This window comes from Emys orbicularis, chromosome 6, assembly GCF_028017835.1.
Source record: "Emys orbicularis isolate rEmyOrb1 chromosome 6, rEmyOrb1.hap1, whole genome shotgun sequence".
Lineage (NCBI taxonomy): Eukaryota > Metazoa > Chordata > Testudines > Emydidae > Emys > Emys orbicularis.
In genome coordinates, this window is record NC_088688.1 from 16,267,086 (window position 1) to 16,290,431 (window position 23,346).

Below are 23,346 nucleotides of genomic sequence, written 5' to 3' on the forward strand. Positions count from 1 at the left end.
AACCAGATATATTAATTAGTATGAAAAGTAAAAATTCATATATACTGTTTTAAATACAGTCTAAAGGGAGCTGCAGTTGTATACATCACAATAAGTAAATGCTATACTTGCAGATTAGACATTAGTTTTCTTCGCAAGGGATGGATTTCTGCTAATTTCATGTAGGGTCTTGATAGAATGTCTTTCATCTTTTCTTGGTACACTCTCTCTGCTGCTAGTCCTGATTCATATTCTCGCTGCTTCTCTTCTTCCTCAGCAATGTGGGCCTGCTGCTGATAGGTAATTTGAGCCTGCAGCTGCTCCCGATATTCCTTTGCCTCCTGCATTCGTCTGCAAATGACATGGCAAATGTCTCATTTAGGCTGTCTACACTGCCACGTTCAGCGCTAAACTTTAGTCATTCAGGGGTGTGAAAAAACACCCCCGAGTGACAAAAGTTTTAGTGCTGAAAAGCACCAGTATAGACAGCGCTTTATCGCCGGGAGCTGCATTCCTGGCGATAAAGCTACCACCACTCATTCGGGGTGGTTATTTTTTATCGCCGGGAGAGTTCTTCCCTATCGATAAAGCATGCCATGGCCATGCTGTAACGTGGGCAGTGTAGACCTACTCTTAGAAGCTAAAGATAGAAAATTAACAGCTCAGATTTCTTGAGGTATCATTGATCAATCTTATGTGAAATACTGCTTAAAACTTGTTATCATTAACTACTATTCTAATGAACAACCACCACATTTTAATAAACTGTAAACTCTTTGGGGGCCCAATATGTCTTTACTGTGGCTTATAAATCAGAGTAAAATCTCAGTGCTTAACAAACAATGATCACTGAACAAACAATCATTAATCAAATAAGTTGTATGCTTTCCCCCCCCACAAAATCTGTGTAACTCTTTATCTGTCTGTTATTGTGGTGAGGAGATGACTGAGGATTATGCAGACTATACTTAAAGACCTAGACCTAACATTTATCTGGCTGTTTCATGCCTGTCGCACCCTAATATCCAATTTTCCCTCTCTTGTTTTTAAAATAACTCGCGGGGGGGGAGGGATAGCTCAGTGGTTTGAGCATTGGCCTGCTAAACCCAGGGTTGTGAGTTCAATCCTTGAGGGGGCCATTTAGGGATCGGGGGCAAAAATCTGTCTGGGGATTGGTCCTGCCTTGAGCAGGGGGTGGGACTAGATGACCTCCTGAGGTTCCTTCCAACCCTGATATTCTATGATTCTTTTATTGTACTTCCATCTAAGAAGGCAGGCCAGAGATTCCTGCCATGGCCTTATGCTAACATTACTCTGAGAAATGGCTTGGGAGAAGAAAGTGAGTTCTACCCCAAGACCTGCACTTAATCTTTGCTAGCCTCTGGAGTGCTGTTTGAACAGCCCACCTACCTACCTCAGGTATTTCTAAAGCACCCATCACCATGGTACTTACGTGTCAACAGTTTCCTCAAAACCAGTGCATTAATGAGGTGCTGTGTGAGCCACGTGGCAAGACTCTGCTTCCTGACACAAAAAAGTGCAGCACATCTATTCTAAGTGATATGGCCAGCACCTCTTCTGCCGCAGAGTGTGACTGCCACCAAAGCCTAGAGATGGTCTGAGAACTTTTCTGTTAACCGTGTTGCCAAAACACCATGGAATGAAACAGATATTGGCTCTGGAAGGGGCTCCTCGATTACTTTCTCCAAATAAGCATCAGAGTGGGCAATAGTATGGAAAAGGAATCAAGTGGATAAAACATTATGGATAGTAAAATGAAACTGTAAAGGAAGGCCTGTGTACATGACATCTAGAACCGCTGTATTTCAGATAGTGCTAAGTACTAGTATTCTTTCCTCAGGCGATGATAAGCTAGTGAGAATTTGTTCTGATGGTGTGGTCTTGTGTTTCAATGCCTGAATGCACTGTCAGTCGATATTCTTCAAGGGTGGACAGAGTTTTGCAATAAACCAGAACATTCCAACTCTTATGCTTAAGTAGTTGAATTAATCTCTCTCAAAACTCAGCTAATGTTACAATCCTTAATAACTTTTAACAACAGAATTTAAGGAATACACCTCTTAAGTCACAGAATATGGGTATGTACTTACTAAAAACAACCAGTAAGCTCAAGACAATTACACTTGGTGGAATACAACTGTATATGAACAACTAGGTTTGGGTGGTTGTGTAATACCAATTTCAGTATAACATAGGTACTACTTAATAGTCAATAGTAAATTGGCTACACAGTATAGCACCTGCAGAGAAAATTTGTGCAGAACAAAGCCCATTGCTATTACACTACTACTTCAAAATGAGAATTATTCAATTCTGAAGAGTTTAAGACTCAACTTTATTACAAAACTTACCGACATCAGAAGGAAAACATACCTTAAATATTTTTCTTCTTCTATAGAATTGAGTTCTTTAATGGCTTCAGCTAATAGTTCCTTGTCCTGAGCAAGTTCTTCCTGCTGCTTTGCATTTCTCTCCACTGCAAAAGGAAAAATAAATGCACTGCTAACCTTGGAAGGATGTAAACTTAAACCCAAATAGCTTATTCTAAATGGCAGGCTTGAGTCTTGCTGCTTCTGGAAAGGCACAAAAGCAATAGGAGAGATGTTGTTGGTATTTTTCCACCCACATCTGTCACTTAGAAGAGAGGATTTCACATATACAGTTTCAGAATGTTCTGAAATAAAGCCTCCTACAATCTTTATTTGATTAGTCTTTGTTTCACTCATGTCAATGGGATAACTAGCATGAGTAAAGACTGTTTGTATGAGTAAGGCTGTAGGATTGGGCCCTAATGCAATAGCACTGTCTTATCTGTTGTAATAGTGTCTATGCAGTATGTGTCCCCAATTCTTTGTGTGCCCCCCTCTCTACCCCATACCAGGGTCCCCCATTTGTCCCCTATATGCACTTGGGGCCAAATTCCGCTTTCAGGGAAAGCATGTGCCATCTCCATTGACTATGACAGAACTTGCATTCACTTTACCATGGGCAGTACTTGACCCACAGACTAATTGTGCTGAAATTTCTTACACTTCTCCTCAATCTGCAGTCGTCTTGTATCCAGGACATCTTTCATTAGCCGTTTCCTAGCTTCCTTTTCCAATCTCATTTGCTCAGCCTTCTTGGCCCAAGACTTCTCCATCTCTTCCTCCAGCAGCTTGTCCATTTCTTTCTCTCGACGTGTCTCCTCTTCCAATTGTTGAGCCAGATATTCCCGATACATCTGCTGCTCCTTGAACAGCTCTTGCTACAAAATGTGGACAGTATATAGACTTTCAATAAGCTAGTTCAAAAAGGCATTTCAAAATCATTTTATTCATGGAAAGCAGTGTCTGGTGGTGGACTGGGAAAAAAGACTGGGAGCATGTCTACGCTGCAGCTGAGAGCGAGACTCCCAGCCTGGATCCACAGACTTGTGCGAGTGCACTAAAAACAGCTGTGTAGATGTTGTGGCTCAGGCTGGAGCTTGACTTCTCAAGCCACCCCACGCTTCAGACCCCAAGCTCCCAGCCAAAGCGGCACCATCTACACAGCTGTTTTTAGCGCACTAGCATAAGCTCCACTCGTAGAAGTCAGTTGACCAGGGCTGGGAGGCTTGCTCCCAGATGCAGCACAGACATGCCCTTGGCTTCTTTTCCAAACTCTGCCACATCTTGCTGTCACTTAATCACTTTGTGTTCCAGTTTTACACTGGTCATTCCATTGAGTTCAAAAGGAGTTATACTGGATTTACACTGATGTGAGAAGAGAATCACGCCCATCACTGAAAGTATTATTACCAGAGAGTTGTGCACTTCATAGCATCTGTAGGACGAGCGCATTGTACACAGCAGGGGCTCCTTGCATCCCTCCACAGCCTGCATAAACTCCCTGTGTGCTACCCTCCCTCTATTTCAGGGACTCCCTGCAATCCCCCACTCCTCCATCATGCCAGGGGTTCTGTGTGCTCCACACTCCTTCCTTCCCCTATACCAACATCCCTCATTCTTCTCACGTTAAGGGCTCTGTTTGCTACCCCTTTGCCTGGTGGCAGGGGCCCTGTGTCCCTCCCAAGTTTCCCTTTCCCCCATACCATTGCTCTCCCCACAACATTGGCAGCGGCTGTGTGTATTCCCCTCTGAAGCTGATAGGTCTGCTGATCAGATGCAATGGGCTCGGTGTCTCTCTGGCAGGGTTTTGGTCCTTCAACAGTGCCTCTTGGGGAGGTGATGGAATTGTGTGCTCACTCTGTGTCCAGTCACTCAAGTGGGGTGTTCAGTAGCACCCTGACGGGTATGGCTCAAAGTCCACTGGTTCCCTAGCACAAAGAACAGGATACAGGGCCCTTCACCTCAGGGGCCTTAAGCCTTCTTTTAGCCTCTGCTCTCTTCCAGGCCTCTCCCTGGGAGGCGGGCAGCTCAGCACTCTGCTGTCCTCCCAGAGCTGCCCAGGAGGTAGTGAGCTTCCCCAGTGTCAAACCCCTCCTCCATTCCTGACATGACTTGCAGGTGGGGCAGGGCAGGCCACTCCAGCCAAGAGCAACTCCTTAACTCCTTCCTGCCTGGTGCAGGGTTCGTACACCCTGTCACAATCCCCTATTCCCCCCTGCCAGTTTTCCCATTTTTGCCAAAATTAATAGGATTCTGCCCCTTGACACCCACAACACTTCCTGACATTTTGGAATTGGTTGGATGCGGTGTTCAAAAGTTATTGCATTACATACAAACAGACAGAGAAATGCCATCAAGTTGAATGTAGGAACTCACAAGCTTGGCCAATTACTGTAAAAATAAATTAAACCTGAATTTGAAACAAAACTCAGTTCAAATTATGAAATATTTCCAGCATTATTGCATCTTATCAAGACTGAAAACCTTTCTTTAGCGTCGAAAGCATCATTAGGCTAAAATTTACATTTTTGATGAAATAAAGAAAAAAGTTTCTTAAAGCATAACGTAATATTTTGAACTGATGAATCTAGATAGTAAATTTGAACGCAGAAGAATAATTTGAGCCAGCATGATCCAACTTAGGTCATCTATAGCACTTTCTTCTGTAGATCTCAAAGCTCTTTACCTTTTTTTTGTAATCATGATCCCCATTTTGCAGCTGGGGAAACTGAGGCATTGAGAAATGAAGTAACTTGCCCAAAGTCACACAGCAGCTTTGTGGCAAAGCCAGGAATAGAACCCAGACTAATGACTTTTAGTACAACAACCTATCTTCTAAAGACACTCTAGCCCTATTTTGAAAGTAAACTGCAGTGCTTTTAAATATGAAAAAACTCCTTAAAATCCTATGGTAAATCATTTACAGAATACGTAGACTCATTCATACAAATACATACATTTTCTAACTACATAGTTCAAAATTATTTTTTCTTTCAATTATGTGCCAGAATCTGAGTTTAGGACTCTGACTTTTTCCTGTAACAGCCATTAACTTTACCAGTCTTGTCTATGCCGAAAGCTTTGCAAAAACATCACGCTGTTAATAACACCAGTTCAGCGCTAGCAATGCTGAGTACCACCAGTGTTTTAAGCACCAGGTCATCTAAGGGCTTGGCTACACTTACGCGGTAGTTCGGCGGCTGGCAATCGAACTTCCGTGTTCGATTTATCGCGTCTTGTCTGGACGCGATAAATCGAACCCAGAAGTGCTCGCCGTCGACTCCGGTAATCCTGCTCGGCGAGAGCAGTACGCAGAGTCGACGGGGGAGCCTGCCTGCCGCGTCTGGACCGCGGTAAGTTCGAACTAAGGTACATCGACTTCAGCTACGTTATTCACGTAGCTGAAGTTGCGTACCTTAGTTCGAATTGGGGGGTTAGTGTAGACCAGGCCTAACTTTGCTCTGAACAGGTCTAACTGACATAGTGCTTTAAATGCCAGTGGCAGACCTGTACCCTTTCTATACCAGGGTTCCCACTGTTGCCTAACCCCAGTGGAACTGAACCAATGCTATGAATGCAGGAAATATTTGCAGCATTTCCCTAACATGCATTAGCTTATAAACACCTAAAGCAGAGTAAAGAATGCAGTTCCTTGCTCAGCTTTAATGGTAACTTGCAAAAGATTTTTTGGTTTCCAGGCGGTGGTGAATCTACTTGTTTTTAATTTAAGAAATAGCAGGTTTCTTGAACTCAGATGTTTTCAGGAAACAGAGATGTTTATTACGAGCTCTAATACCTTAACTGAAGGGGACAGGTGTTGAACTTTAACAGAAACATCCTTTCAATACCAGGAAAGGAAGCTGGAGATAAATAGTTGTTTAAAAAAATTGTTGCGAACAGCCTGATTTAAAACAAGACTTCAATTTCTAATGTATAAAGCAAGCAGGATTCCCTTCCCTTTTTTCCTTCAGGCTATCTTTATATAAATCATAAAAAAGCAAAAGCCCAAAAGCACAATGCAAGACTGAACCTTAAGTGCTAGTGAATTTGTAGTAGAGACAGAGAAGTCTGAATTCAAGTCAGCTTGTGCCATTTAAAGCATCTGAATTGCAAACTTAAACTACACATATATCTAGCTAATAATTAAAGATTTTAAACAATTTTGTTAGTATTTAAATACATTTCAGTTCAGTTTAAATAAGATTTATTTTTCTCTGCGGTTACAAATATCCAGTCAACAACATCCATGAAACTGCAGAAAGCTTAGCATTAGACTTTCTAACTTATATTCCCAGCCAGGTTGTGTAAAGCCCCAAAAGAGCCACTGACTTGAACACAGTAGAAGCAGCATGTGGGTCAGACCAGATTAGATTCCATGATCCTCTGGGATTCCAGTCTTTTGCCCCAGACCTCTAATCTGGTCAAGTGCAAACCTAGCTAATGATATTCATTTTAAAAAATATGCAGTCAAAGACCTTAATAAAATATAAAAAGATTTCCAACAAAAAAAATCAATTTATAAACAGAATAGGGCTTGATTCCAATCTCACACCTATGTAACTCCATTGAGGTCAATGGAATTAGTCCAAATCAGGAGATCAGACACAATTTGAAAAAGATCAAATGCCCTTTGCTCTTACCTTTCTTTGATTTTTTCCCTCTGTGTCTTCCTGGGATTCATGGGAAAGTCGTTCTAGGATCTTCATGTCTAGAGCAAGTTCCTCTTGTTTTTCCCGATTAAGACGCTTCATCTTTGCCCGAGCTGAATTGATCAACATGTCCCTGTGTTCCTTCTGTTTCTGTAATTTCTCCATCTGAACTCGCTCATTTTCTAGTTTAAACAGCTTCATTTCCTCTTCCTGCAACAATAAAAGAAGAGTAGCCAACTTGCAAGATCACTGTATAACTTCCAAAAAAAAAAAAAAAAAAAAAAAAGATGGCTGGGATTAGTTTAATTGGAACATATAAGTGGGAAGATAAATATTGAAGATTTTGCTTGCTGATGCTAGGGGATTTCAGATTTACTATTGTCATCTAATACAGTTGTTAAAGCATGAATATTTTAGCATATTATTCATTAGAATTCAGGATTTTCTTTCTAATTATCATGTATGTTTCATTGCCAAATGGAGAGATTGGCACTCTCTAAATACTTACGATGGGCAACGATTCATATAGTGTTGCAAATCAAGAGAAACATCTATTATTTGTATCTGAACACTTTCAAATTTTCACACAAAAGAATCTGTGTACAATAAATATTAACTAGAGCCATTTCTAATAATGGAGCCAACCTCTGCTTCCTGTTACACCAGTGTAAATTCAGAGTAGCTCCACTGCGCTACACGGTTGACTCATATTTAGCTTGTGGTCCACTATGACTCCCAGATCCCTTTCCAGATACTCCTTCCTACGCAGTCATTTCCCATTTTGTATGTGTGCAACTGATTGTTCCCTCCTTTTGCATTTGTCCTTATTGAATTTCGTCCTATTTACTTCAGACCATTTCTCCAGTAGGTCATGATCATTTTGAATGATAATCCTATCCTCCAAAGCACTTGCAATCCCTCCCAGCTTGGTAGCGTCCGCAAACTTTGTAAGTGTACTCTCTGTCATTATCTAAATAATTGATGAAGATATTGAACAGAACCGGACCCAGAACTGATCCCTGTGGGACCCCACTCGTTATGCCCTTCCAGCATGACTGTGAACCACTGATAACTACTCTGTGGGAACGGTTTTCCAACCAGTTTTGCACCCACCTTATAGTATCTCCATCTAGGTTGCATTTCCCTAGTTCGTTTATGAGAAGGTCATGCGAAACAGCATCAATAGCTTTACAGTAACTCCTCACTTAACGTTGTAGTTATGTTCCTGAAAAATGCGACTTTAAGCGAAACAATGTTAAGCGAATCCAATTTCCCCATAAGATTTAATGTAAATGAGGGGGTTAGGTTCCAGGGAAATTTTTTTCACCAGACAAAAGACTAATATACATACACATACACACACACACACACACACACAGTATAAGTTTTAAACAAACAATTTAATACTGGTACACAGCAATGATGATTGTGAAGCTTGGTTGAGGTGGTGAAGTCAGAGGGTGGGAAATTTCGCAGGGAATGCCTTACTGCTAAATGATTAACTGAGCCCTCAAGGGTTAACTCATTGTTAATGTAGCCTCACTGTACAAGGCAGCAGGCATGGAGGGAGGGGAGAGAGCATAGCAGACAGAGACACACACTCTGTGTGTGTGTGTGTGTGTGATGCACATTTCCCCTTTAAGTAGCTGACCCCAGTCTTAAGTACACTGCCTTGTTAATTAGATCAGCTTGCTGAGACCGCAGCTGCTGCCTGGAAGCTCCCTCCGTCCTGAACCCTGTCATGTGTACCCCTTGCTCTATGGAAATGGGGTGTGCAGGAGCAGGGGGGAGGGGGACACCCTGACATTAGCTCCCCCCTCCCCCCCGTACAGCAAGCAGGAGTCTCTGGGAGCAGCTCCAAGGCAGAGGGCAGGAGCAGCACATGGCAGCTGCGGGAGGGACAGCTGAATGCCGGCAATTGCTAGCCTGCTGGGCAGCTGCAGCACAGGGAACTTAGGGGAGCGGGGAGCTGATGGGGGGCTGCCAGTCCACCCTGGTTCCAAGCCCCCACCAGCTAGCTGCAACGGGCTGCTCTTCTTGCAAGCAGTGAACAAAGCAGGCGGCTGCCAAACGACATTAGAAGGGAGCATCAGCAACGTAACAATGTTAACCGGGACGACTTTAAGTGAGGAGTTACTGTACTAAAGTCAAGATATTCCACGTCTACTGCTTACCCCCCATCCACAAGGCTTGTTACCCTGTCAAACAAAGCTATAAGGTTGGTTTCACACAATTTGTTTTTGACAAATCCATGCTGACTGTTACTTATCACCTTATTATCTTCTAGATGTTTGCAAACTGATTGCTTAATTATTTGCTCCATTATCTTTCCGGGTACAGAAGTTAAACTGACTGGTCTGTAATTCCCCAGGTTATCCTTATTTTCCTTTTTATAGATTGGCACTATATTTGCCCTTTTCCAGTCTTCTGGAATCTCTCCCGTCTTCCATGACTTTTCAAAGATAATCGCTAATGGCTCAGATATCTCCTCAGTCAGCTCCTTGAGTATTCTAGGATGCACTTCATCCGGCCCTGGTGACTTGAAGACATCTAATTTGTCTAAGTAATTTTTAACTTGTTCTTTCCCTATTTTAGCCTCTTCTGATTCTACCTCATTTTCACTGGTGTTCACTGTTAGATGTCCAGTCACCACCAACCTTATTGGTGAAAACTGAAACAAATAAGTCATTAAGCACCTCTGCCACTTCCATTTTCTGTTGTTATTCCCCCCCCCCCCAATTGAGTAACAAGACTACCCTGTCCTTGGCCTTCCTCTTGCTTCTAATGCATTTGTAGAATGTTTTCTTGTTACCCTTTATGTCTCTAGCTAGTTTGAGCTTGTTTTGTGCCTTGGCCTTTCTAATTTTGTCCTTATATACTTGTGCCATTTGTTTAGATTTATCCTGTGTAATTTGACCGAGTTTCCACTTTCTGTAGGATTCTTTTTTGATTTTTAGATCATTGAAGATCTCCTGGTTAAGCCAAGGTGGTATCTTGCCATACTTCCTATCGTTCCTACACAGTGGAAAAGCTCCCCTGTTTAAGAAAATAACTGGATACCATGCTGGGACATAAACTGTGCATGGAGCCTGCAATTCTGCTTCAAAGTTACTGATGGCTATGTAAGCTCTCCAGGGCAGAGATGGAGCCTTTTAATCTGAACTGGGAAGAGTCCAGCACACTTTTGAGCACTGTAAAAATAATAAAAATATCAGAAATCACTATATCTGAGTCACCCCACATATGATGAAGAAGATGTTGAACAGTAAAGGAGAGAAGAATGATGCAGAGTAATGGCAAGTTATTGGAGGAGGAGGCAGTTTATACAGGTTTTTGGCCAAATTCTATCTTCAGTGTAATTGCATGAGTATGAGGGTAGAATTTGATCCACAGTGTTTATTCTACATATGTTTATATAGTTGTGGTACTGAAACACTGTATGTTAAAAAATTGACAGTCTTATAGCAAGTGAGGACTGAAGTGCAATGGAAGAGATGTACAGGGACACTTGTGTAGTGCTTGTCCGACTCCCGGCCAGAATAGCATGATCATTGCCACTTTCACGAGCACTATATTTATCACTAAAATGGGGAACTGGGGGAAAAGGAGGCAATGTGGATAAATAATAAAGACTAATTCAAGAGTGACAAGTGATTTCTGGCTACCTCAGTTTTTGGGTGCCTAACCTGAGATACCTTAAAGATGCTTTAGCATGTCTCAAAATCAGGCCCCTTTAAGGTGTCTTAAGTTGGGCACCCAAAAACAATCACTATTCACTTTTGAAAATGGAGGCCTATGTGGGTAAATTCATGTTTACAATACATCTTCAGAGGAGGCTGAAGAAAAAATTAACAGCATCATGTCACCAGTCAGTGGAAAGAGTAGCTGAGCCCTCAGCTTCAGAGAGCAGTAAGTCAAATTCCAAAAAGATTTCACAGGGAACCACTGTCAGACATCAGAAAAATCAAGAATTAATGAGAGATTCATAGCTTATGTATCGTAAGGCCAGAAGGGACCATCGTGATCACCAATGAATGGATATACAGGATAAATGACAACAATGGAATAAAGATCAAGGGTGGGACGGGATGAGGAGTGAATTAGTAAATACATCTCTAGTAACAACTGTAAACTTTGCCAACATATGATAGAGATGCTAATGCCAGAATTATTTACCCCATTCTCCAAGCTTCCTTAACACCAGCAAGCAAATTATCTGTTTAGGCATTTATCCCAAACTCATCATTGTAGCATCTGAGTGCCTGAGTCCAAAACATAAATGTTTGTTACCCTTGTGCAACATCAGCCAAAGCCATACCAATCATCCCACTGACTGATATCCCAGCTGCCAACACCAAGTAAGTGTGCTAATGTACAACACTCTTCGTTTAGGGATACCCTCCTCAAAACAGATGCAGGTTGCAGACAGATTAGTTTGCCAGCTCCACTCTCTCAGCCTCCAAAGAGTAGATTGATAGTCTAGTATTTGATACACAGAATACACAACACTCTACTGCCAAACCAGGCCCATGAGATAAAACAGAGCTGTATAATAGTAATAATGCTGGAGCAGGGTATTTAACCTTCCTGCTCTCAACTGATTTCTCCAGCTAGAAGCAGTCTGATGCCTATGAATGGCCAAAAAATGAGCAGTAGCAGCTGTGACAAAGGACTGATCTGCATCCATGTTGGATAATGTCTGCAGTGCATTGCATCCACTGTATGATGGTGTGGCATCATGTGATGGCAGCACAAAACTCCCACAGTGTTCATCCTCTGGAGGATATGGACATAGTTTTAGCAGGATTGAATGTGGGACATTCCAGAAGGGCTGAAGCATGTTTCTGCAAAACACAACTCTGCACCATGCATGTAAATCATATTAAAACAGAACAGCACTTAGCAACCATTTTCTAAGAGCTACAGCAAGCACAGGTTGGTGCTGTAAGATGGACAGGGTCCAAGACAGCAAAGATAGAATTATTTTTCTCCCTAAATAATTGATTTCCATTGCAATGGCTAGTAGAAATTGGCTATACTGTGCCTATTTATCAATGCCTTCAAAGCATTTCTGAATATTAGAGGAGTTTAGTAGAAGGAGCAAAATTGTCTTCAAAGCAATAAAATACTATGATATTATTGCGTAGAGAGAAAACAGCTTTCAAATAATTTGTGCTAGGCCCTCACATAAACATGTTGATAAAACAAGGATACACAGACATACTTTGCTGTCCATTGCCTGTGCTGAACCTAAATGAAACCTCTCAGTAGTAGTAGAGGCAGACACAGCATTGAAAAAATGATGTTACCAACTTCCACCTCTTCCTTCACGGAAATGACTTTTAGAGCAGGCTGCAAAGCCTATCTGTTTTAATATTTTTTTCCCTAAAGGAGCACATTGAAAGACAAGTGATTTTAGTTTGGCTGGGTGTGCCCTGAAAGTTGCCCTGGAGCAAACAGAAATTTTCTTATGTGTGGTTTGAAATGACTGAAATAGTGCATGGACTGTTTACTGCTACATGGCAGAGATTTTCAAAGAGACCAAAGGGATTTGGATGCTTAATTCCCATTACTTTAAATGAAAGAGAGCTTTAAGTACCATGTGATTTATAATATGCATCTATTATTATCGAGTGCCCAGTATTGCTTGTATTACAGCAGTGCTTTAGGCCACACCCAGGTTCACTGTGCTAGATGCTGTAGCAATATAGGCGATTTTCAAAGCAACCTGACGGAGCTGGATGCCCAATTTCCATTTTCTCTTTGAAAATCACAGCCAAATACTAGTAGACAGTCCCTTCCCCAAAGCTAGCATCTGAGCATTTCAGTCATTGAAAACCACACATAAGAAGATTCTATTCACTCCAGGGTCAATTTTCAACCACTCCCAGCCCAGTCAGACTAAAAACATTTATCCTTCAACCTGTTCCTTCAGAAAAATTTTATTAACACAGGTGAGCTTTGTAGCCTGCTGTGAAAAATCAGCAGAAGATTCAAGTCAGGTGCACACTAATTTAAAAATCCATGGAAGATAAAACTTTAATTACGACCCTGCATTGAAAACCATCAAATTACCACTAATCGAGCCTCTTCTTCTTTCAGTCGCTTTGCCTCCTCTTTTTGAGCACCCAGTGCAGCTACCTGGGCATCAAGCACATTCAGCAATTCTTGATTCTGTTCAGATTTTTTCTGAAAGTCCTCAATCCCTCGTTTTTCCTTGGCCAATCGGTCCTCTTCCCAAAGCTCTGCAAATATCTGTTCCTCCCTCTTCTCTTGCTTCTTCAATTCTTCCTTAAGGGCCAGTTGGGCCAGTCGGTCTGAACACACCTCTCTCTGATGTCTCTGATTCCATTGTAAACGAACCTCTTCGCACTGTTCTCTGAACATGTATATAAAGACAAAAAAAGTCATAAGCTAATAGCAGCTAGTTTGGTGACTTTTGATGGAGACAAAGTCAGGGTCCAATGATCTAAGCACAGGACACAGAGCCAGAAATTGCTGAATTCTAAAACTGATTCTAACACCAACTCTTGCTAAGGCCTGGGAAAGTCACTAAGCACCTCATCTTGCACCAGTAAAGTCAACAGGAATTTTTCCATTGACATTAATGGGAGTAGGAGCAAGTCCTTAAGCTACATGCCTCAGTTTACCCATCTGTAAAATAAAGATAATATATAATTGTACACATTCCAACTTTCTGTCTTAGCATTTGCTAATAACTTTGAAGCTGAATCACACTCAGAAACTGATCACCAGTGCTGGAAACTCTGTTACACTGTTCAGGAAGAACATACCAGATTTTAGTAACATTTGATTAAATAAATTCAGACATTTTGCAGGATCATTTAGGAAAATGGCAGGAACAAACCATGGATAGATATTAAGTATCATTCAACAAACAAGCAACACACCTGTTTAATGATATGACATCAACAACACAATTTTAGCTTTCATTTATTCACTGCACCTGAGTTATATAAAATGAATATTTTACCTTCAATTTAAGAGGGGAAAAAGGATATTTCAAGAGCACTTCTACTTTAATTTTTATAAGTGAACTCCAATTAATATCAACGTATGCTATCAATGTATATTTAGTGTGAACAATATTTAAGCATTTTAATTCACTCTATAAACAAGTTGTGCAGTTTCATTGTTCACCATCAACATAAAGTAAAAACAAAAAGGAAGGTAACAGATAATGGTGAATATTTATCAGCATGAAGAATTACCATCCTGAAGAGCATATATGCATGTTATTAACTAATAAGAAAACCATCTTCAACAGATTATTGCAGTGCTCACTTAGGAATTCATTGTGATCATCAATATAGATAGATCATTTACTGTATTTCAGGAACTACTGTCTGACAACTAACTGGTAGTTATTTGTATAATGTGCAATTATTATTTTATACATTGACTATTTAGTTTGATAATTATATATAATTTTGTATAGCAAAAATTATTAAATATTCATCTAACAACTATCTTCTAGTATTGCAGTTATCAGGATGGGACATATAAGAGTCATAACTGCAATAATGGAACAAATACCAAAGAAATCCCATTATTTAGGATTTTTTCTCACCTAAAAAGATACAATTAAAATTTTGTTTGTCAGCCCTGAAAGTGAAAGTAACAGATTTGGATGTTGCTACTGAGGACCTGTCCATAATGAACATTGCCCCTTCTGGCTCTATTATCATCTGCTAAGCACTGACAGTGAGTACGGTGCTGTACAAGATACAAAGAAAAACACTTCCTCTGCTCCAATGAGATTAGTCTAAATAAATAGAACCGTACAAATCAGACACAAAATGCTCCAGGCGCCTCAGAAGATGGTTATGCCTTAGGTCCCATGCCTACAATGGGATTCACATGCACAGACCCTTACTCTCACACTAATTCTCATTAACTTCAGTAGAACTCTGCATGCATATCCCTCTCTAAGCTCATGCAGTAGAAGCCCATGCATTTAGCTCCAGAGGTCCCAGGGTCAATCCCTCCACCGATGACCTGGGCTTGTGTCAGCATTACAAGTAGGGGCTCTTCTGGGATATCAACTGGGAAGTCTCGGAAGCTCAGGACATGCTTCCTCAGTTATGGGAAGTATGTAACCCATGCCTGCTTGGTGTGGCGCTCTGTCCCCCTCTAGTAGCACCTAGCACAGCTAGAGATTGATGAGTCTGCTACAGCCTTAGCTAAAAACCAACTGGTTTTAGCTCATGCAGTAGAGACTCATACACTGAGGGCAGGTCTACACTAGAAGCACTACATTGGCACAGCTGCGCTGCTGTAGTGCGTCTGAGGAAGACACTCTTTGCTGATGGAAGAGCGCTCTCCTGTTGGCATAATTACTCCACCTCCACGACAGACAGAAGCTATGTCAGCGGGAGAGCGTCTCCTGCTGACATAGCGCCGGTGTTGACAGCACTTAGGTCACTGTCACTTGTGTTGCTTGGGTGGAGGGAGATCTTTTTCTTACGTAAGTTAGATTGATTTAAGCGGTAGCGTAGACCTACCCTAAGCTTCAGAGATCCCAGGTTCAATTCTGCCTGCTGATGACTGGGGTCTGTCAGCATTACACCTGTCCATGTAGGATAGGAGTTCATATAATCGTAGGACTGGAAAGGACTGCGAGAAGTCATCTAGTCCAGTCCCCTGCACTCGTGGCAGAACTAAGTGTTATCCATCCCATCCCAGTTTTTTCAATCTTCCCTCATAGGTCATGTTTTCTAGACCTTTAATCATTTTTGTTGCTTTTCTCTGGACTTTCTCCAATTTGTCCACATCTTTCCTGAAATGTGGCACCCAGAACTGGCCACAATACTCCAGTTGAGACCTAATCAGGGCAGAGTAGAGCAGAAGAATTACTTCTCAGGTCTTGCTTACAATACTCCTGCTAATACATCCCAGAATGATTATTGCTTTTTTTTTTTTTTTTTGGCAACATGTTACACTGTTGACTCATATTTAGCTTGTAATCCACTATGACCCCCAGTACTCCTTCCTAGGCAGTCATTTCCCATTTTGTATGTGTGCAACTGATTGTTCCTTCCTAAGTGAAGTACCTTGCATTTCTCCATATTGAATTTCATCCTTTTTACTTCAGACCATTTCTCCAGTTTGTCCAGATCATTTTGAATTTTAATCCTATCCTCCAAAGCACTTGCAACCCCTCCCAGTTTAGTATAATTTGCAAACTTTGTAAGTGTACTCTCTATGCCATTATCTAAATCATTGATGAAGATATTGAACAGAACTGGACCCAGAACTGATCATTGTGGGACCACACTCATTATGCCCTTCCAGCTTGACTGCGAACCACTGATAATTACTCTTTGGGAAGAGTTTTTCAACCGGTTATGCACCCACCATATAGTAGCTCCATCTAGGTTGTATTTCCCTAGTTTGTTTGTGAGACAGTAACAAAAGCCTTACTAAAGTCAAAATGTACCACATCTACCGCTTCCCCCCATCCACAAGGCTTGTTACCCTGTCAAAAAAAAGCTATTATGTGGGTTTGACACAATTTGTTCTTGACAAATCCATGTTGACTGTTATTTACCACATTATCTTCTAAGTGGTTGCAAATTGATTGCTTAATTATTTGCTCTGTTATTATAGCCGCACAGTACAGAGGTATGGCTCTTTAGCTCAAGTTGTAGTAGCTCATGCTTTTTAGCTCTGGAGGTCCTGGGTTCAATCCCTTGTGTTTCAGCCAAGATGACAGCTGTCACACAAGAAACTAATCATACATGCTTCTGAGGATCACTGCTTTACATTGTAGGGTTTTTCCTTAACTGAACTGGTTGGTGGCAACATTTTTAGTTAGCAGGGTTAGCACGGATGGCCTTGAGGGGAGACGTGAGTTTTAAAGAGGGATCTATGTGAACAGAAGGTGGAACACCTGGTGCACGGGGATAGGGACTGAAGGGAGGCAGCATCGAAGAAGGCATGAAGGGGAGGGTGGGAGAAGAATCTGGAAAGAGTGGTGGGGCATCTAAGCTAGGAGGGAGAACTGATAACCTCTCATCTAAGCCAACAAAATTGGGAAACTTATATATGTACTCTGGGCATTCCAGAAGCTATAGATAACCATGGCCTTGATATCACATATGATAAATGAAAGGCATAGACATTTGAGGCCTTGCAGTAGCATGAATTCAGTTTAAGAGCTTGGACAAATAAAGCTTTTAGACATTGCAAGCCTGGCTGCCCACACTGATGTTGCTTTGTGTTGGCACTTCAAGTTAGCAGCAGTGCTCAGCACCTTTCCAGCTTGTTGGATGCTTTGGTTAACATGCCTTACAACAACATTTTAGTTCCGGTTGCCTTTTCTCACAACAGTCATTTTTTTTGCTTTTCATAGAGCTCAGCATGGCTTGTAGGTCAGGTGAGAGGAGACTGAACAAGATGCAAATTCTGTGATAATACAGAGATTCTGAGTGTTGCATAAAGAAGTACTTGCTGATAGATCATTTTCTAGGAATTACACTTTTGATTGTGGGCAACATTTGAGTAGCTGGTATAATATCCAGTTCCGTGAAATAGAATCACATCTTTTCTAACAAAAATATTGGCCTTTAGACATTTAAATTGTGACTTAAAAAGGAACATACAGAAGAACCAAACTACTTATTTTATAACCTGGCCTTTTAAATTTTTTTATAAAAAGTCCACAGATGCCTTGGATTGTGTCGAGTTATCTCTAGCACTTTAATTGATGCCCTGCCTTAATACAGCTAACATGCCATTATATGCTACTACCACATCTAGGGAGCCAGCATGAGGGTGTGGTTAGGACATTGGACACCTTCTCGGACTTAAGTTTATTTCCTCCTTTGTAACAAAAGGATGGATAATACTTCCCTTTTTCATATGCTGTCCTGAGGATGAGTTCAGTTCTATAAAATGCTCTGAAGGTATGAAATGCAAGGTAAGTGCTAAGAATTATAAATTAGGCTCACTGGGATCTTGCTGCATGTATGAAGTGTTAAACAACTATAAAATGCTGTTTCCAGTTCTTTTGCATTTTAGTTATAGTTAACCTGCATTTTAACTTTTGGGTAGAATTTGGTGACTAGACACTAAAATAATCAGTATTAATGAGAAAATGTACTGTTTTCAGAGTGTTCCAAAGGAAATGTATAGTTCTTGAGATCTGAAAGGTATTACCCTAAGGAAAACTATACTCCCTTAATACAAGGGGTTCAAAGTTCCCTCAGACGTGAAGGGATTAAAATTTTGTTATTTTATTTCACGCAATCTGAATTTAGTAGTTTCAAGTAGTTTAGTAGTTTCACACAACCTGAATTTAGTAGAATTCTCAAGGGGAAAAAAGTTTGCCATGGTTAGAATTTTAATATAAAATAACTATAATTGCTTGATTCCATCAAAATAATTCTTTCAAAGCAATTTTTACAGCAACATATGAACATCTGCTCCCCCAGATGGCTGTTTTACCTCTTCACTTTGCTGTCCTAAGCCTCTTAACATTAAAAATGCAGACTGTATATAGGAATTTCCAGAAGACTGAAGCCAAATTTACTTCCCTCACAGTGATTTATCCATTTAATGGATCTGAGACAAAACTGCTGTGATAACAGCCTTCTCTGTGAGATGCTTGTAGTGTTATCACAAGAAAGGGGGGATATATTTTTATGCAAATTCTGGCATTGTAATTTTCTCTAAAATATATCAATAAGGAAAGTTCTCTTTGGCTGCAACTGATAGGCTGGGGAGGAAGAGAAAATGGAATGACTCAAAAATTAAAGTTGCCAGTGATTTAAAAAAAAAAAAAGTTATAAAACCATATTTCAATAAATAACCAGGCCCAAAGCAGCAGAGATTAGCACCACCCTCTAAATTAGAAGAATCTTCCAAAATGTTTCTACAAAAGTCATCCCCATCTTTCCTAGGTTTAACTTCAGCAAGATGTCCTTCATCCAGGTTCCAATCTCATTTAGGCATCAAGATAGCTAGGATAAAATGCTTCCAGTGATAGATGTGATAGAAATAGAACCTGTTGTTGTCCACATTGTTAATTGCTCACATTTGAGTTCATAACTTCTCACCATCACCCCCTGCGGTTTCATGAACTAGGTGAGAGAGAATATGAAGCTTTGCAGAACTACACCCGGGAGAATGATTATGGCTGAGGTACAACTGGCTATTACAAGCTTCTGAGAGAAGCCCAAGTAAAAGAACAGGTGCCATCTCTACCCTGGCCATTGCACTTGCTCCCCAGAGAATCCAGGATTAAACTCAAGGACTTGTTCTTCCTCTTCAAAGTTTTCAAATATCTGAGCCCAAAATATCTCAAGAATAACCTCTCTCCCATGACCAGGCCATAAACACAACAACCAAGATAATCTGAAGCAATGGAAATATTGCTTGTGAGTACAAGGGACAAAGCTTTAATTCATGGTGATAGAGTACCCTACCACAGATTAGAATGACATCAGCTTTTGGAGACTTTAGGAGGAAGAGACCCTTTTCCCCCATATACCATGACACTAACCATCTCCACTCATTGGGGGGGGGGGAAAGGATTAAAAAATACTAAGCAAATGCATGAAACTGGAAGAAAGAAGGATGATACCTGTCTTAAGAAGGAGATCAAAAGATAATTCAATCTGTTGATAGTTTGTGCTGGCTATATTGCATCTTTTTAAAGGCACTCATATAAAAGTGACAGTTGAACGAGATGGGAATTCACTGCTGAGCTGTACTTCCTTTGTGCCAGCAAAACCAGTGCAAAGGGTTACATGCAGTCAGGGGAGGAGGTTTCCATGTGCAAAAGGTCCCAGGTGCCATCAGAATCCTCTCCATCACATTACATCTTTGTAGGTTGCACTTACCTTTTCATTATCCTATAAATAAGCTTAGTAAATTCTGAGCAACAGTTCAAATATATTAACACAATATGATTACTGCAAACCATGAAGTGACTAATGAAAATGCTCATACAGCACTGCAAGAGCTGTGGTACAAACAAAAAAATGCCCAAATCCCATGTTTCAGCATAACTATTTAGGAATAAATCATTATCTGTGTTAAGAAATGTTTATTATCCAATAAAAAGTCAATTTTTCACCTAAATATTGTCGTCTCTCAAGTGAAAAGGGATAATATGAGGGATGACAACCTTTTCTGATCACACACAGCAAAGACATGCCGTAATTGATACAATCATCACTCATGGACAGAGCCTATTCTTTCACTTTGGTAGCATTTTGCATTCCATTGTTCAAAAACTAGCCCAACTCCAATTGTCTTAGCTTTATGTTACTATCTCCAATGCTCCAATGACAACTTTGTAAACCTAATTTTCAAACGCCTTCCAAAAACTGTGCACCCACTTCTGACACACGCAATTTGAACAGTTCACCATGCAATTGCTTAACTGGGGTGTGAAAATGGTTGCATGTGCAAACTACTGAGGCAGTCAGGAAATGTGACCTTGGAACAACTTTAAGACCAAAGTGAGTTTTAACAGCTTAAATTAGGAGCAGACGGATATAGTGTAAATTGCAAGGGCCACATTTTTGAGTCGGCATCTGAATTTGCACCTGCATATGTTGCATGAGCACCTATCCCAGCACACAAGATCAATATCTGAGAGAGTAAAAGGACATTTGTTTGTTTGAACTGAGTACTTTGGAGTTTAAGGAGAGGGTACGCTCAAGTCTTCCACCCTTGATTTTCCTCTCCAGCTTCTATATGGTGGAGAGCAGGAGCTAAGGATTCCCAAACATTGAGGCTTGAGAGGGACCCTTCAGAAAGAATTATAATTCACCTATATTTGAGTTATTTCCATCTCTTCCCCAGAAAACTAAAGATTCAAAGAACTGAGCTAGTTAGATTTATTGTGCCAACTCCTGTGATGAGCACCTACAACACCCACTGACTTCAAAGGAAGGTGCAGGGCTCAGCACCCATGAAGATTTAGCTCAGAATGTCAGATCGCCCTGCATGAGAAGGAAAAAAAGTTAGATCCTTAGCTCAAAATGGCCAGTTATATCACTTCTAAAGAGTTGTGCAATGAATTTAAACCCTGACTTTTTTTGGATAGTTTCAACTTTTTCTCATTGAAACTCATGAAAGAATATATTCAGCTGAGCTCCACAAGCCTATTTTTAGGCCACATTCACTTCTGGGCATTTACACACTACGTGTACCAAACTAAAATATAACTTTACATCCTATTGAGGAACTACAAAAGTGATTGATTTTGCAGGGTAAAGTGCTGAGACGTTCACATGTGAAATTATTTTTAGTCTTTATGAATGAAAGAAACTTTCATTGTTTCTGAATGTTTGAATCAAGGGATGGTCAAAGTGCAGCTCAATGTGGTCTGCTGCCATGTTCGTTTAGAATAAAATGTGTAGTTTACACACAATAGGGAGTATTGCTTGCTAGGACCTATCTTGATCTGGACCAGCATTGCAAGCTTGAACCCCTTGTCCTCACAGACTGCACCTCTTTATTGAAAATGAGGACTACAATCTGCTCCACTGTATTCAAGTTAGGTGAGGCCCTTCAACTCTTGGCAAGTAGTCAGCATGGCCATCAACTGGACAAAGTTTGGACACCTCTGCCATAAACCGTGTTGAAACTTAAATATGCATCAGTTCAGTTATATTTATCTTTCCCTCCTTAATTTACAGTCTCCATTCCTGTCAGATTATTTACTTACCACTTTCAGTCTGAGAAGATTTTTTCACTGAGTTACCTGAACTGTTGCTCTCGCTTTAGAGCAACCAATTTTTGTCTTTCTTCCTCTCTCTTCTCTCTCAGCACTTTTGCTCGCTCTCTCATTTTTGCTTCTCTTTCCAGCATGGTTTCTTCCATTGACTCCATCTCCGTGAAATAGCTCTTTTCTTCTGCTTCCAGAAGTGCCCGAAGCCTGAAAGGAAGAAAATATTTCAACAAAAGCTAAACAATCCTGTCTGTTGAATGCTGCAGCTTTAGTACATTTACTATGAGATTATCAGATTGAAAGTTTTTAGTTAATCTTGTCCAACAGAATCTATGCTCAGAAGTGTGTGTGTGTGTGTGTGTGTGTAATCTATTATACACAATCCATGAGAGACAAGTAGCTGCCTCAATCATTTTCTTATCTGATGGCATGTCAGTTTAGCACACTGACAAAGCAATAGATAAATCTCTATGGTCATTTAGGGCCCACTCAAGCATTGGTATGAAAGATAGTTACGCCATTGAAATTCTGATAATCACCCGAGAATGGACGGACCCTAGTGCATCTCTGCCGGGTCTGTTTCTCTAAAAGATGAAGCAGTTAAAATACGCTGCCACTTTCAAACCAAAAAAAAAAAAAAAAAAAAAATGTCAGGGCATTGTTCAGAGACCAAATCCTTGGAAACCTGCCTAGGCAATGATTCTTGGAATTTATTTTTAAACATTATACTGTGTGAAAAGCACGTGGTTAAATATGACATTTAGGCCAAAATAGGACATACTTCAGAAGTGTTGTAATTCACTCTGGAATCAATGGATCTTAAAGAGGTGGGGAGCAAGTCTACTGCCATCAGTACAAAAATCAATGCTAAAGTAGACAAAAGACAAAATTGGAGCTCAAGTTCTCATTGTAAAAAGTGAAAAACAAATACAACCCAAACGAGTTGTTCTCCAAGGGAGTCCCTTTCAGAGTTGGCATCACAAACCCTAGCTCTGGGGTCGGCTCAAAGTGCTGCACCTCAATATCGAAGGAAGTTCAGTGGCCAAGAGGGATGTCCTCCTCCAGCTGGCTGTAGAACACAAAGCACTCATCTTGCTTCAGGAAACATCCTCCATCACTGATTCTCAACTTGTGCCATTATGTCTCACCTCCATCATAGGCAGTATGGGATAGCATTCTACATCAGGGAAGGTATTCCAGCAACTCCAGTCTAATCATCAGGTCCAAATGATGTCACTGAATGGTAGGCTATATAAAAGTGAAGGATGTGACTCTTACCAATGTCTACAAATCTCCATCTGCCAACTGGCGAACTCCTATGTTACCCATCTTTTAAGGATCTTCTGTCCATTGTGGTGCTTTTAATTCACGTCATTCCCACTGGGGATACACAGATGAGGATATGTATGGTGTGAGGCTAGAGTGGGAATCAATGGTCGATATGCAGCTTTTATATGATCCTAAGCTGTCACCCACTTTCCATAACAAACAACGAACCTCAGATTCTTCCCTGAGCTCACTTTAAAAAACAAACAAACAAACAACAGCTGGTCAGTACTCTCCGGTGGCCACAGAGCATAAAATGCTTGATATGCTTCCTTGAACCCAGCATCAGCCTAAT

At 40.7% G+C, this 23,346-nt stretch overlaps 1 protein-coding gene across 1 annotated transcript in view; it reads right to left on the reverse strand.

The window, feature by feature from the left end:
* Window positions 1–101: 101 nt before the first annotated feature.
* Window positions 102–23,346, reverse strand: part of CFAP53 (cilia and flagella associated protein 53) — a 29,591-nt gene continuing 6,346 nt past the window's right edge. Inside the window, exons 3-8 of the mRNA XM_065407056.1 lie at window positions 21,759–21,932; window positions 13,094–13,397; window positions 7,010–7,228; window positions 3,031–3,247; window positions 2,374–2,476; window positions 102–330 (exon numbers count right to left, since the gene is read on the reverse strand). Of these exons, the coding sequence (XP_065263128.1) occupies window positions 102–330; window positions 2,374–2,476; window positions 3,031–3,247; window positions 7,010–7,228; window positions 13,094–13,397; window positions 21,759–21,932 (1,246 nt within the window). The remainder of the gene's footprint in view (window positions 331–2,373; window positions 2,477–3,030; window positions 3,248–7,009; window positions 7,229–13,093; window positions 13,398–21,758; window positions 21,933–23,346) is intronic.